Raw genomic sequence first — 16,453 nt, forward strand, 5'->3', positions numbered from 1 at the left:
TTTTATTTATTGGATGCAAGCTGCATCCAGTTCACCTCTTTGTAACTCAGATTAAAACAAATAACGTAAGCAATATAAACAATAATAATCCAACAGTTTGTAGAAAAAACAGTACGTAAAAATGGGATCTGACTGTTCTGTTTCTCCTCACCTGGATATCACAAATTGAAGGATAAAAACTACTACTTCCCCCAAGGGATAAATCATTTTCACTTGTCAAACAAGTCCTCCCTGCAGGTAAGAATTAAGTCCAGGATATATCCCTTTGTTCTTTCTTTTGCCTGCTGACAAATGAAATTGGACATTTGTTGGATCTCTGATCCCAGATAGGATAAGTGAAATCTCCAATTATCACTCTTGCATGCCTCTTTGAAAGACTGGTTATTTGAAGTAGAAAGGCCTCATCTTTATCTTCTGCCTGCCCAAGCAGTCTATAATAAACTCCCACAACCCCCACCTTTCTCATTCCTGTTATATTTGTCTTCCTGTTAAAATATCTACTTGTCCCTGCTTATTTCCCATACCTTGTGCATTAGTAGAGAAACAACGAAGGTTTCAAGTGGCATCATCTACTCGCCTTGCTATTGTAGTTTCTTACTAAAATGCATCCTACTTGTTTTCTAGCCTTTGTCCAGGAACTTCCACCTCAAGATTTAAAATAATCCAAGTTTTTCTCTACTTTCTCTAGAAAACAAGGTTCTGCATATGTGACCAAGAGTCATGCCTTACTCATAGGTGCAGAACATGGATGTCTGCATTCTGTAACTGAGTTAGCAACTTGTACAACCACAGACACAATACCTCAAAATTTATATGACAGAATTAGAAAAGATGCATAAAAGAGCAACTAAAACGATTAGGGGACTAAAGCAATTCCCCTACAAGGGAATACCATAGTGTCTTGGGCATTTTAGCTTGAAGATAAGGTGAGTGAGGGAAAATATGATAAAGCTATATAAAATAATGCACAATATAGAAATATGTGGATAGGGGTAAGTTTTTCCTCTCTAACAATGGTAGAATTTGAGGTCACCAACATAAAAAAAAATATACGGAAATTCAGGGCCGAAGGAAATACATTTTTAAAGAACACATGCTTAACCTGGAAAATTTACTACCATCAGATGTTATCACTGAAATAGAATTTTGGGGGGATTTTTTAAGGAACTCTAATACTACATATTAAGCAAATTTTAGAGTACAGTAATAGGTCATTTGGAAAACTGGAAAAAGTAGGCAAGAGCCTGGAATTCCTACCTGCACTTTAAGTAACAAGGGGCTAAACAAGATAAGTGAAAGTGTTAACTACAAGAATGTAAGGTTGTTGAGTATACTAAAACAGCTGAGAATTGTTAGCAGGAATCAAGGTTTTCTAAAGATTGGCTAGGGAAAGTAACCAATTTAAGATACAGCATGAAGGCTTACTGTTTAAGTAAAGGGTTCTATTGTGTAGGAAAAGGTGATCTCATTTATCTTCCCCTCCATATAGTATTAAAATGTGTATTAACCAATCAACTGAGGTACTATTGTCAAAGTATAATGTTAATAACCAATAATGTTGTGGGTGACATACATGTAATTACATGTAATTAGAATCTAGCTAATCAAATGGAAGAATTACTTCATATGCCTGTAAGAGGGTCTGTAACCCCACTTCTCTCTGGGCTTTGCCATTGGGCTTCCAGTGCTGAAATTGTTCAATAAAATCAATTTGCTTCAATGTAATGGTGCCCTGGCTTCCAGTTTAAATGGATTTGGGGCTGGGGGGAGGGGAGGGGGAAGATTTTCTACTATATCACTATTGTCAATTTAGACATGTTTTAAGAACATACCAGTGTGGACAAAGTTATGGAGGATCAAGCTATTTATGACTACTAATCTTGATAGCTACTCTACCTCCTGAATCACTAGCAGCATACCTTAAATAGTTGCTGCTAAAGAGCAATTGTATGACAGAAGTTGCTTGATAGCCTCTTCTTACATCCTGATATTCCTTTAACAAAGCTGTCAAAGTCAGCTTATTTTGGATCAAAACCTGAGGAAGCTAGGATAAACAATTTTCAATTTCCTTCTGATATCTTTAAATACAGAAAAACTGTCCACACATCCTACCTTAGTTTTCTTCTTGTTGTTTCTCAACATCCCAGTTTATTTACTTATGTTCCTCAATCCCTTCAGCATTTCCTTTTATAACCATGCTTCTAGACACTTTCTTCTCCTTCTCTGAATATTTTCACATTTGGACAGTACCCCAGTAATACATCTCAGTTAATATTCCTTCAAAGGGCTCAAGGCAACTTGAGCCCTTTGAAGGAAGCTGCCCAGAGTCACCTGTTGGGAGCCGCCCAGAGTTACCCGCTGGGGGAGATAGGCGGCATACACATTTAATAATAAATAAAATAATAAATAAACTTTGGACCTCTCTCGATTTTGTCCCCACAATAGTTACCTTGGGAGGTGGTTTGGCTTGAGAGAAAGTAACTGGCCCAAAGTCACCCAGTAAGTTTTTATGGCTGTTTCCATTACTAAGAGTCTCCTCAGTCCTAGTCCAACATCTTAACAATTATACCACATTGGTATCTATTTCCTTACAGTGATTTTTGTAGATTTTGAAGAGCAAGAGAAAAGGGTGTAAATTTAAATGCTTTGATGCAGCTCCTGACGTTTTTTCCAAATATTTTTGATCTTCCTACATAACCACCATTCTGAAGAAGAAACCCCTCCCCAGAGAAACAAATAGCGGTTTCCCATTTTTGTGAGACGAGGGATATTCAAGCCAAGATTTCCAGCCAGCATGGCTTGAAACTGTGCTGATTGGGAACTGTAGTTCACTACATCTGGAAGACATCAAGCTAGGTGAGGGTAAGCTATTAGGTGTAGGGAATCACCTTGGGCTAATCATACTATCCTAGGATCTAAACTAATTTAGACAGTAAGGAAGAAGAAAGTCTCAAGTGTGCTACCCTAAGTTCATTGGAAATAGGGCAGGATAAACACATAACGTGTGCTTGTTACTCAGTTATTCTCCAGAATGAAAATGGCTAGCTTTCTTTAACAATACATTTGCTTGTTTGTATTGTACAATATTATTTCAGAATTGAAATGTTCAGATTCATACAAAATGGGAAGATTACCTGAAGTTCAGATGCTGGTGTTTCCAAGATTTTTGCAAGTGAGTCTCCTGGCTGAGCTTGTATCACATCAACAATTAGCCTTTTCGTTCTTAATGAAAGTCAGAAAAATGGTGATTAATGGATAGATGTTAAAGACTGCTACAGTATTTTACATGTAATCATATACATGTCTATTCAGAAACAAGTCTCACTATATGAACAGAATCTACCCTTATAAGCATGCATCCTTCCTGAGGATTACTATTTATGACCCAGTGGGGGAGCTCAGTAACTCTAATGAACAATGGGAATATAGGATCAAAAGAGGAGATATGGAGATCTGAAGGCATGAGGGAATGCAACCTATCTAGCAAACTTATTCCTAAATCAAACCTAAAAGAAGGCAATGGCAAATACTTTCAACACTGATTAATTTTCAGACTAGACATAAGCTAAACTGTTCTTGATTAATTGTGGTTTTATGTTGATTTATTTTTTGTAGCATGCTATCTGGAAATGTATGTATGTATATAGTGCCTTTGAGTCAGTGTTGACTTCTGGCAACTGCCTGGACAAGTCCTTGCAGTTTTCTTAGCAAGATTTCAGAAGTGGTTTGCCACTGCCTGCTTCCTAGGGCTGAAAGGGTGTGACTGGCCCTAAGTCACTCAGCTGGCTTTGTGCCTAAGGTGGGACTAGAATTCATGGCCTCCTGGTTTCTAGCCTAGTGCCTTAACCATTATACCAAACTGCTCTGGAAAGGCAGCTTTTAAAATCCTTAAATAAAATGTAAGGAGGCTCCATATCTGTAATGGGAGGAAGGAATGACCTTGAGGGACAGGAGGAAGAGCCACTACCAAGACAATGATCAGATAAAAGAAACCTGAGTCCAGGGCAGAACTGTAACTTGAGAAACATCTCAGACAAGACTCTCCCTAGTTCTCATGACGATAAAGGGAGGGGGGACGCGCATTCACATTTGCAAGATTATAATAAATAAAAGTAGTATTGGCCTGCATTACTTTGGTTTCCTAGTCTGGTCTACCTTGAAGAGCTGACATTAGCACAGTGAGATTTGGGATTGATCCATATGATTCTTAGGAACCTCTTTCAACTCTGTGACTCTTAACTCCAAAATTTCTGTTGGTAAAGCAATCAGATCAGGTGATGCTTCTTAACAAGAGTTGAATTGGCCAATAAAATAGAAACCAGTGGAAGTTTCATTCCCTCCACTGCACAAAGGAAGAAGCACAGCAGAATTAAGCTGTTCAAGAAATAAAAAGAACCAGCCAGAGATAGTGACATGCAACAAATATAGAACATGTTTTGATGCCAGTTTCCTCAAATTCCTCTGCACGCCAAAATGAATCAGGAAACAATGCTTCTTATATTATGGATTAATAGATGCTTAACTTAAATATGTAAACAAATGAATAAATATCATAATAACTTCTATATCCAGAAATTCTTATTGCTTGGAAAATTGAGAGAATGTTGTTGATTTTTTTTTCATTATTCACTGAAGGAAGTATTTTCAGTCAAATTGATACCCAAATCTACAAATAAATGTGATCTCCAGATCAGCTTGCCTGTTGCTGCTAGGTTACATAATTTTAGATGCTAGGCTATTCCCTGTCTATTTGCCATGATCTTTAATGACTAAAACTGACACTGATATTTATAGGTTTTATGATGCTTCTATTGCTTTTTCCTTCAGTTGTTTATGAACTGTCATGCTTTTTAAGAATGACATCATTTGTGCACTGTTGTTTTAACTAAAGGCCTCATATTGAAGTACCTTACATTAAGAGAAAGGTTATAACACAGTCTCTTACACATGCCACCATTGGCATAGAACTTTGGAGTGAAATGGTAAGATAGACAAATATGATATTCTTGATTATCATAGAGAAATGAACTGTGTATAGGTATATACATATTAGGCCTGTCAAGAATTCTGGATTCAAACATAAAAAAGTACTTTGTTTAGCGTAGCATCTGTATGTAATTCCTTAGGCCAACTACATCTTTTCCCAAGATTGTGCAGGTGCTGCAAAGGGCAGCTGTGTGATCCTAGGAAAATGTGGAGCTCCTTTAAGGAATTGCAAACGGGTGCTATATTCATGCTCCCAGACACTCTAAAGAAGAAGATGGAAAGAGAGGGAGGGAGGGGGAAAGGGAGAGAGATGGAACAGAACACACAAAAATGAAGTGGAACTCCCTTTTCTCTACTAATAATTAAATGGCACCAGAACACGAAAAGTAGAAGTTAATGTCTGTGTGCTTTTTTAACAAAGGTACTTTAAATATTTCTAACTATACAAAATCCAAGGCAGATGTTTCCTCTGGTTTCCTGTAAGTCTAATCTATATCCTGCTGCTCAGTGTCTTTTTGATATAACCTTATCAAGAAGCCATTTCAGTGCTCTTTCTATGGACTTTCCAATAGCATTTTAATTTAGAGATGCAGCCAAATACCATCATACAAATTCAACACTGCATTTAAATGGCATGGTAGGCATTCAGGATTTTAAGAATGATTATAAAACTTAAAATTAAACATACTGCCTACTGGGCTTAAATAAAGTTTTCATACACACACACACACACACACACACACACACACATTTATTACTGGCTAACAACTCTTCTCATCATATAGCTAAAGTACGGATAAAGATTTTCAGTGGCTAAAGAAAGCATTTATTAGTAAGAAATTACTCTGCTTAATTGACAAAACCCTTTTAAACACCACATATTTTAAAAACATACTTTATCATTAGGCCCTTAATGTCTTGTTCTTCCCCTTCCCGTAAATCATATTTCCTGGTCAGTGAAAGAGAAATTTCTGTTTTAATAAGTTGACTTAAAGTGTTTTCCTTGTTAGGGTCACTGGGATCAACAGCTCCTTCCCCTGCATAGAAACAAAATATTAATGCTTCTAACTTTATGCTTATGATGTTTTCAAAAAATGCAAGGTCAGAATAAAAATAGAGAAAGACAATGCTGTACAGATAATGCTTACATTAAAAATGTTTTTCAATAGGAATTAAAATCCAGGAAGATTTCGTGTATGAACTACGCAAATAGAATATATTTGTAGTTCAATTATTCAAACATGTTATTCTATTGATGATAGTTACAGGAATGTAAAGAGATAAGGAATTTATAGACAGCTCTGACTGTAGAAAAATATGTGGAATTGTATGATACATGCTACTCTGATTAAAACAAATCACTCTGTCGACTGCTTTTATTAAAGATTTGATTAGCAGACACACAAGACACTGGGGTTTCCCTGCTAGTTCTCATACAGATAAGGTATTATTGGAGATCTATGAAAAAAATACAATTTCCATTTTTTATTAACTTAAGAATCTGAATTAATTACCTCCAAAGATACTTGACCGCCTGCAAAAATGCACCTGTACTTTTTCTAGTAATCAGTTCTGGCATTAACTTTTAATTTTCATATTCACATGTGGCTTATATACTTTTGAGCTGGCAAAGCACCAGGTAAAAAAAATTAATCTAATCATATGCTGACAGAAAAGAGAACGAACCTAATGATTAAATGTAGAGTCACCACAGAACTCTAACTGTACTGCCTCTGTGTTCTTCCCCTCTGTCATCTAGAGGGGAAAGAAATATATTTATTGATAATGCTGGAAGAAGCTGAAATGTGTCTTCCAAATCTCTACCCTTCTCAAAGTGGAAGAACTAGGTGCTAAGGAATAAGCAGCTTTGAATTTTGAGTCACAAGCCTGTAGAGGATATCTTACTATCATCTTCTTTCCAAGCAGACTGTAAAGGCAGAGATGGAGAAATGTCTTGTTATGTTGCTAACCAGGCTCCCAGACCAATCCTTAAGGAGAACCTGCACTACCTCAAATATAATCTTCCCTTTATTCATTCTGAACTCGATTTCAAGAAATGTACCCTCTTCCCTGTCCATATATCAGTTGAGGCAATGCATTAGTTACGCTGTTAAGGAAATATATGCATTCAGCCCACCTTGATGTGGTAATGCTCTGAACTGAGATCATGACATTGTATTAGGTCCAGAAATCCATGCAATGTTTTCAAGTGTGCGTGTGTGTGTGTGTGAGATATGGATAGCTGTGCTGCCTCCATCGTAAAGGAAAGAAACAAATTTTCAAACGAACAAACCAAATCCTGAACACCTGTATTAACCAAACAAAAATATTGCTCTAGTTCAATTTTGATATTTCTTTTAAATCTATGCATAGGTTATATCCAATGTTTTAGCTGCCTTTTGTGGTTCTGTGGCATTTTCTTACCAAGAAAAGTCTCTACATCAGGAACTTCCCCCAGCCCTTGCAAGAGTTCATTTAAGACATCATTCTGGTCTGGAGCAATGGCATCCTGATGTTCTATCAATAGCTGTAAATGAGATTACATTTGTTAAAACTACTGGAACAAATCTGATGTTTCCCACATGCTAATATTTATTTAAATATATAACAGAACCGGAATTATAATAATACAAATGGAAATAATCACAAAACCAGAAATGGATCATGAAAAAGCATTGCAGGAGACATTATAGAAGAAAAATGTAAAATTCATATTCATATGGAGGAAATTATCTCCATTTCACATGAACAAGAAATAAATCAAATCATTGTGAAATGTCTTTTCAGTGTCATTTTAGAAAACAGACAATAGGAAGAATTTGTGTACAAGAAAGAAGACACACAATCCTAAAATACACTCTTAATTTTTGAACTGTAATTTACTCCACTGATTTGTTATTTAAAAATGCTATTGGATGTGCAAAAGTGTGCTCTTCATCCAAAAGTAGTATAGAATTTTTTTTATTAACACTACCATTATTCACTTTCAGATTAATTGGATTTGATTAGTATATAGAATTGTCACTATTCTAAAGACATTTGACACAAAAAACATGATAAAATATTAGTAAATGAAACCAACATCAAATGTTTGATTTGAAGAATTCGTTAAGAGAGGATTCTATTTAATGCTTTTCCATTCTCTATTGCAGAATCTACTGCTCCTACAAAATACCTTGTTTCATAGTTGAGAATATGAATGGATTCTGGATAGCATCTGCTGGCAAAAGAAGCTATGTGCCAATGGGAGAGGACAAATTTTTATTTCCCCCAGCATATATCCTACAGAACTGAGGAACCCCACAGAAAAAAATTGGGGGGAGGTGGGAAATTATCCTCTTCTACTCTGAATAGATTCTACCTCAAATAATAGAGGATTATTTGTTGGATGCCATTTGCTACATTTCATCCTTGCTACTTTTGGTATGTTACTGCATATTTTTCATAATAGTCTCTTTAAAATTACTGTTTTAAAAAACAAAAAGTAATCCTCCTCTGGATTTCTGCGGGGTTCCAAATGCATTGCTGCAGAACTATTACATATTTCAGTTTCAGGAGACTAATCTACAAGCCTTCAAAACTCAGGAATATTAGAAAAGGCCAGAGGTTGACAAGCAGTTAAAATTCAATATGCTTTTTAAATGAATAAAGCAAGGACCTCAACCTAATGTTTTTAGAAAAAAGATGCTGAGTTAACCTTTCACCCATGCTTTTCCTACAGTCAGCAAGTGTTAGCACTATAAGAAGAACTACATCCGCACCCATAAATAACCATTAGATATGCAGCTGTGTTTCTTCAAGTCAGAATTTTTTTTAAAGTTGAAGATACCGTCCTTGAAATAAATGTAAATTCATAGATAAACACTATGACCACACAGCTTGATTTCTTCTAATTAGCCTGCCTACAGTCAGTAATGTTATTTATGCTGTAAGAAATAGGGAAGACCATGATAATAAATAACTACCATTAAATAACTACCATTATTTAACATTTCTCAAATTTATTTTTTCTAAGCACAGCCACGCTATGAATATCATACTGTTATAACGCCACACAATCTAGCTATCCTAAATTTAAAGTATCTGCCTAGCTATCTGTAAAAATAAGTATTTTATAAGTGTTATATAAAAGAACAGTATTAATTTACAACTGTGAAGATCAAACCTGAATAATTCTAATCTTTCAGGAGACTAAATCATTAAATTGTATCACATTTTCCTGCAAACAGGAAAAAACTAGAGCTAGAAACACTTTATAGAAGAGTGGAAGGAGAATTTCAAATCAGATTTTAGATGTTCCATCACCACTGCAATTCGAGTTTTCTCCTACTTGGGTTCCCCATCATATTCTTCTTTGAATTAATATTTAAATAAGGCTTGGTTAGAATTAGTATTTTTATCCTTAATATACCCAATATTCTTAAGTTTTAATATATATAGCTACAGACTTCTAAAACTACTATACCTGTTAAACAGAACATGTTCCTACCCTCTTTTTAGAATGACTTTTACTGTAGATCACTGAGGAAAACAAATAACCATTAAACCAGAGCATCTGTTATTTTACAGGATAATATTATCCACATTCTCACTCTACCACATTTATTCATCTGAATAAGCAAGCAGTTAAGTAAGGCAGTCTTCTAAGATTCTATAACACTTTGTTTTTTTCACTTTTATTAACAAAAAGCAGGGAACCTGGTATCTTCCAGGTCGCTTTGGCCTTCAAATCTGATAGTCCCTCAGCACTGGCCACACTTACTGGGGGTGAAAGAAGTTGAAGTTGGAGAATGTGGTTTGCTGCTGATACAGAGTCACAAGGCTGCAACAGTAGAAATTCTAGCAAAGCTTACAAAACTAAAATGTAGATGCTCTGGAATACAGCCAATCCCAGAAACAGATCCATATGGAACACATTTCTTCTTCAAAACCCAGTTACCCTCTCCATTCTTTTTAAAGATTTCTTTATATGTATGTAACAGCTCTTGTTTAAAACTAACATTCTGAAGAAGTATAAAAAAAAGGAAAAAAAGTCTGCTATACAACTGTAATCCCCTCCCAATCTGTATAGATTAGGAAATGAATGATTATGCTAAATTAAAAGAAAGATTAAGAACAGCTGTGTTGCTCAAGTTTCCCAAAGAATTTGACTAAGAATCTAAACATATGGCTCAATTCATCCTGTCACTGCAATTTAGTTTACAGATCTCACTCAATCCCCAATGTTTAAAAACTAAAAATAGAACATCGTCTGCATAGTTTGCGGGGTAGTCAATATAACATACAATGCTGATTTAGATATCAAGAAAATGCTCACAATTTGAGGTTGTTTGCTTTTGGAGAAATATATTTTAGGAGTTCTCTTTGTTTAATCCCTTTGAAAGGACTATAATACAAAACTAGATTCAGATTCTGTGAATAATGTCTTAAAAAGTGGTAATTCTGCCATTCATCTGTTCTTTAGCCAAGAGAAACAATACACAAGACACATGTTTCATCCAAAATAATTAGTTTCCATCATGTAGTAATTCCAAAAATAGTTACATTTGACACTCGTATATTTTTAAAAAATGTTATTTTCACATCAATATATTGAAAAGCATTACACGATCAGAAGCACAAGGATTATTCCTGCACTTTCTTCCAATAATTGTTACATACATGTTATAATAGTCCTCGACTTATGACCACAATAGGGACCGGAAAATTCATCATTAAGCTGTGCGGTTGTTAAGCAAGGCATCACATGACCGCAACTGATTTTACATTTTTTGTGATGGTTGTTAAATGAATCACTGTGGTTGTCAAATGAATCTCAGGGTTCCCCAGTGATTTTGCTTGTTGGAAGTTGGGCTGGGAAGGTCACAAATGGTGATCACATGACCCCAGGATGCTGCAACTGTCATAATTACATGCTGGTTGCCAAGCACCCGAATTTTGATCACATGACTGCAGGGAAGCTGCAACAGTTGTAAGTTCAAGGACCAATGGTTGTAAGTCACTTTTTTCAGTGCTGTGGTAACTTTGAATGGTCGCTAAACAAATGGTTGTAAGTCAAGGACTACCTGTATATGCACTGATTGTCTTCATTAACACCGAGAAAAAGGAAGATGACAAACACAATTCATCTTCTCTTATAAAATTCTACTGAATACTCTTGAACATTTCTTAACTAATATATATAAAAGAAATTACATTCTCATTAATGCCTCCAAGGATTTGTCCAAATCCTCAGGTTCCCATAGGAATCTAATTCCAATGGGAAGAAAATGGTGGGTCTCTACTACCAAACTATACTTTCTACATTTTCAGCTCCACAGTGCCCAAAACTTACAACTTATCCTTTCCTTTGCATGCACTTACTGAATGGGTGTTGATAATTTCTTCAATAGAAATATATATTACTGGTTTACTAAGAGTCACCATATCAGAATATTCATCAATATTGAATTTTTCTTCAGGTTCAGGAACCACACATGCTGCTTGAAAAAAATTCCTAAAGTGAAAAAAGAATAGAATTTCAGAACACTACATATATATGCCACCAATATCCTACTCAATGCTTAAATCTAGGATAGAATGGTTTTCTAACTATATATGGAGTAAAAGCATTTTAAAATACTTCTCCATAGCATTAACTTAAAAGAGCCAATTACTTAAGTAGTTGCATCTATTTTCAAGGTCATGGAGAAGCCTGAAAAAAGATGGGCTGCTTTAATGAACAGCAGAGAAGTGCTGTGCTCATGCAAGGCCTGAATCACTCCTGAGAAAATTTTAAAGCGTACTCAGCCTAACAAGAATGCAGATTCTGGCTGAATGTTAAGAAAAACTTTGACAGAGGAAGGGAATTTCCCCTTCACTGGATAAATTCAAGCAGAGACTCAAAACCATCTGCTAGGGTTGCTTTAATCCAATTCCAGCAGTAAGTAGGGGATTAGACTTGATGGCCTAAAGGATCCTTCTAATTTTATGCAATTCAAAATCTTTTACCACCAAAAATATTTATCACAGTAGTAAAATGAAAAAAGCAAGAAAAAGTAAAAAAATAACAGACTGTCAATTTGTCTAATACTCCAGTTCATGAATATGAATAAAATTTTAATAAGATTTCAAACAAGCGTTGTAACCGTTCACTGACATATGGAGCTTTTCCACATAACTAAGAGAGTACCTGGACAGCAAATTTGCTTGTATCAAAAAAATTTATTTTCCCCAAACATTTCATCAATATATCTAGATGCAATTTTCTAATTGCCTAACAAAATAGCAGAGATAAGCACAATACCCTTCTTAGGTGGGAAATGGTCCCTGTATTATAAAAACTGTTTATTATGCTTGAGAAGAACATTAACTTCCATGATACTTGCCAAGCGGGTGTGCTTGGATGGAAAAAATCAATAAAAATATCAGTGAATTCAATTCATATTACTAGCTGGAATAGGAAGATTATGATGACAGAAAGGAAAGTCTTTTGTTTTCTTCAGAGGAAGTAAAAACCCATCAGGTCTATAAGAAATCTAAATAAATGAGTGATGCGTAGAAGAGATCCTTTCATCTCACACTTTATAGTACATGCCCATATTTAAATCAGTACAAACCTGAATTTCTCATATGTTTGGGAGAGATAATTGTTCATTGATGAGAGATGAGCATTTTCCCCTTCAAAGAGGTTATTTGATGCAGCATGTTGAAGGACTTTGGCTATACAACCTAAATTTCTCCTCTGATCAGAATGTATCTGGCCTCCAGCTGTCATGTCAATAATGTCAAAACCATCAGGTGCAACAATAGCTGGATTCATAAATCGATAATACAGGAGATTTCCAACAATCTATGGGGGAAAGAACACTTTTAGATACCTCTACTTGGCATATTTATTCACATATATGATGCACATGACTTCACCACTTATCTGAAGATATAACTGATGCTTTAGTTATATCTTCAGATAACTAAAGCATCTATTATAGGGAAAGTAAACATTCTAAACATTTTAGGGAATTGTTTATACTTATGTAAGAATGAAGATGTACCTAAATAAGAACATTAACTCTTTTCCCCCAATAATTACCTGCAAAAAAAAGGGGGGGCAAAGGGAGACTGCATTTAGTTTATAAGACATTGCATGTGAATGGGTGGGAGGTGCTAATGGATACAGACAACCTACTGAAAATCATAGATCCTTTGAACATCAGTTGTTTGGGAGGAACTGTTTGGTGAATTTTAACTCTTATTCTAATGCCAAAAGAGTATTTCTCTCTCTTTTCTTCCCTTCCCCTTCATTTATCCCACTTCCTTCACCTTGTTTACATCCACTTCCCTTCCTTTCCCAGTACAGCTAATTATTCCTCTTCCTTTTTTCTTCATCCTGTTGTTTCTCTCCTTCTTAAATTCTGGCAGGTATATCTATACACATAGACATATGCTTATCTGCCACCCGAACATTTATGGGGAGGAGGGAATCTTCAGGATTGGCTTTAGCTGGCGTTGGCAATGTGGGCTGACATGATGGAATACTAGGCACGATTTTTTTCTGTCTACACTTCCTTTGTGTTGGGGCAGGGGGGGAACATTGCTTAAAAGGAAAATGACCCCGAATTTAAGACAAACACTGCATTATAATGATAAATAGATGTTTCTTTTAAGTATACCTTAAATAGTAGATGCATTGGTTTTTCTATTTTGTCAAAACAGTTACATGTGAATGAACTACTTCCCCCAAAATTACTGGAGGTGTGATCAGTCTTTCTGGTTTTATGTAAAAAACCTCAAACCCTGCCTTTCCAAGGTGTGATAAAAATGGTCTACAAAGTGTAGTAATGAATACACACTCAGTGACTTTCATTTTTTTTACCCATTTCATACTAATAAATAAGACCACTTTCTTTGGCAGAGTAGTTCAACTGCAAGGGAAGTGGGGACAGGGAGATGTCTAAGTTAAAACATCTCCTTCCATTTTTCTCTTTCTCTTCTTTTTTCCAGCATATTAAATGGCCATATGCTGAGTATAATAAGACTTTTGAAGTTTCAGAAGAAGCAACTTTACAGTAAAGTGTATCTTCATGTAATATAAGAATTTATAGTTGAAACAAACTCTATGCCTCTTTAATCATGCAATATTAAAGACTGCCTAAAGAACAGAGTGAGAGCCAGTTTGATGTTGTGGTTAAGGCTTCAGCTAGAAACTAGGAGACTATGAGTACTAGTTCCACCTTAGGCACAAAGCCAGCTGGGTGACCTTGAGCCAATCACTCTCTCTCAGCCCTAGGAAGGAGGCAAGGGCAAACCGCTTCTGAAAAAAACCTTGCCAAGAAAATCAAAGGGACCAGTCCAGGCAGTCACCAGGAGTCAATACTGACTCAAAGGCACAAGAAACAACAGCAGCAACAAAAGCCCCGCCTGAATGCTCAGAGAGCTCAGACTGGATCCTGAATCATATGGAGAGCTAAAGTTGCATTCAAGTTAGCCTTCCTCCAGAACTCACAGAGACTAGAAAAGTGGGGGAATTGCATGCTCAGCCCTCTTCTCTATCCTTTTCGAACTCTTCACACATTCAGGCAAATGCTTGACCCTATTGTGAGGCAAGTATTCTACATGGCTCAAATGCTTCAGCTCTCTAGGTTGGATAAAATATCACACTGCCACATCATACAAGCATTTTCAAACCAAGACAAATGCAAGAATTAATTTGTTCCAATATTACTATAACTAGAGTCATAAACTGTTTTTAAGGATTTATAGATAAACCAGACATAGATACAAAGTTAAAAATATGTTATGGCTTTTATTTTAAAGACTACTGAATCCTGTACCAAATCCCCCTTTACTCACAATTGACAAAAATTGGCAGGCATTTCCTGCCATTTTGAGGAAGGACACATATATGACCAGTACACCAGGCCTAAAACAGGTTTAATGTGGTCTGAAAAAAGAAAAATAACTATCCCTAATCCAGAAAAATGCAACTATTATTTGTAACGGATTACATTGACTTATATCCTGTGATTTAGGATATAAAACTTAGTAAAGCACCTTATAAGCAATACTACCCATTATAAATAAAAGCACAATCAATAATTTTAAAAAGACCCCATTCACATGAATGATATGGCCCCACCCATATTGCATTATCAAAAGAGATTACGTACCACTATGGCCACTTAATCTTTATCTAAGAAAAGTTTTCATATAGAATTGTCATGTTTTTAAAAACATGAGATTAAAATTCTTGAATTTTTATCCTGGTTCTCCTAAATTACTCTGTATTCCCAATACAAAAAATAATCCCCTTTCATATATTCAGAAAGTACAATGATGCTGTTGAATCACCCTCGCAAATCTACCTTTAACAGCTCATCTTCTGTTGCATCTGGGAATTTCTCATGAAGGGAGTTCTTCAGAACTTTGGCTATATATCTCATTCCATAACTACATGCAAAAACAGATGAAAAAGGAAAAAAGTGGAGACTTGGGATGAAAAACAAAGTATTTAAGTCAACCAAAAAAGAAAAACGAAACATTGCATTTAAAAACTTTAGAAATAAACAAAACAAGATGATATATCCAAAACGTAAAAAAGAAAGTACATTATGAATGCTTATTAAAAGTATGGGTTTGGTAATAGAGATGTAAATACTTCCCTCTGCTGGTAAAATATCATTACAAATAAAACATTTGAGGAATTACAAAATAATGTTACTTTTTATGTAAGAGTTCCACCAACATTCTCAGAGGTCCCTGCACTTACGGCATTAAGTTCAGAGATGAGAATATGGAGGCAAGGACTTTATCTGTTACTGCTCTGAGGCTCTGAATCGAGGACTCTAGTCGATTCACTACTTCAGGGTGTGTCAGGGCTTGTTCTGTTGTTACATCATAGGGTAATTTGCTACAAACAGAGAGAGGAAAATGATAAACTACAGAGCACAGAAGAATCAAATTTTTAATTGAACATTATTTTAAAAAGTTATAATTAAGCTACTTGATAACTTACTGAATTTGCTGGACTGATCATAATTATTTGTATAATAACTTATTTTAACTATGTTAAAGCATTATTTTTCTATGAACTTATTGAGACTTCTCCAATAATCTTTCAGACTGCCATGTTCTAAGTCACATCTACTTTCCAAGGCTTAAACCACAGCATGATACAGTACTTACACATTAAATGGCACAGATCTTCTTAAGACTTTGATAGACTGGAGGCAAAATATTCATTTGATCCCACCCGCAACCCAATTTTCTTTGACCACATCTTATTTTCAATGCAATTTTTCTTCCATTGTTTTTAATGTCAACAGCCCAATACATCAAAGTGTGCAGGCAAAATTCAAAACATTCAAAAATTCAAAACTTGTGGTATTACATTTTAGCTGATTATCACTAAATGTAAACTGTCAATAGTTCTGATTATTTAAAACAGTGAACTATACTTCAAATGGGACTCTTCCATGTTTTGGTGAGG

General features: G+C 35.4%; 1 protein-coding gene across 2 annotated transcripts in view; it reads right to left on the reverse strand.

The window, feature by feature from the left end:
- IQGAP2 (IQ motif containing GTPase activating protein 2) overlaps window positions 1-16,453 on the reverse strand; it is a 148,633-nt gene that overhangs the window by 12,226 nt on the left and 119,954 nt on the right. For both annotated transcript variants that reach the window (XM_088130170.1, XM_088130169.1), the window contains 7 exons: window positions 15,734-15,874; window positions 15,330-15,414; window positions 12,585-12,817; window positions 11,350-11,482; window positions 7,411-7,513; window positions 5,882-6,023; window positions 3,135-3,222 (listed from right to left, as the gene is read on the reverse strand). In XM_088130170.1, coding sequence (XP_087986296.1) covers window positions 3,135-3,222; window positions 5,882-6,023; window positions 7,411-7,513; window positions 11,350-11,482; window positions 12,585-12,817; window positions 15,330-15,414; window positions 15,734-15,874 — 925 coding nt within the window. The remainder of the gene's footprint in view (window positions 1-3,134; window positions 3,223-5,881; window positions 6,024-7,410; window positions 7,514-11,349; window positions 11,483-12,584; window positions 12,818-15,329; window positions 15,415-15,733; window positions 15,875-16,453) is intronic.

This window comes from Python bivittatus, unplaced genomic scaffold, assembly GCF_059951505.1.
Source record: "Python bivittatus isolate LINGU-HERP-01145 unplaced genomic scaffold, Pbiv_v1 ctg000850_np1212, whole genome shotgun sequence".
NCBI lineage: Eukaryota > Metazoa > Chordata > Lepidosauria > Squamata > Pythonidae > Python > Python bivittatus.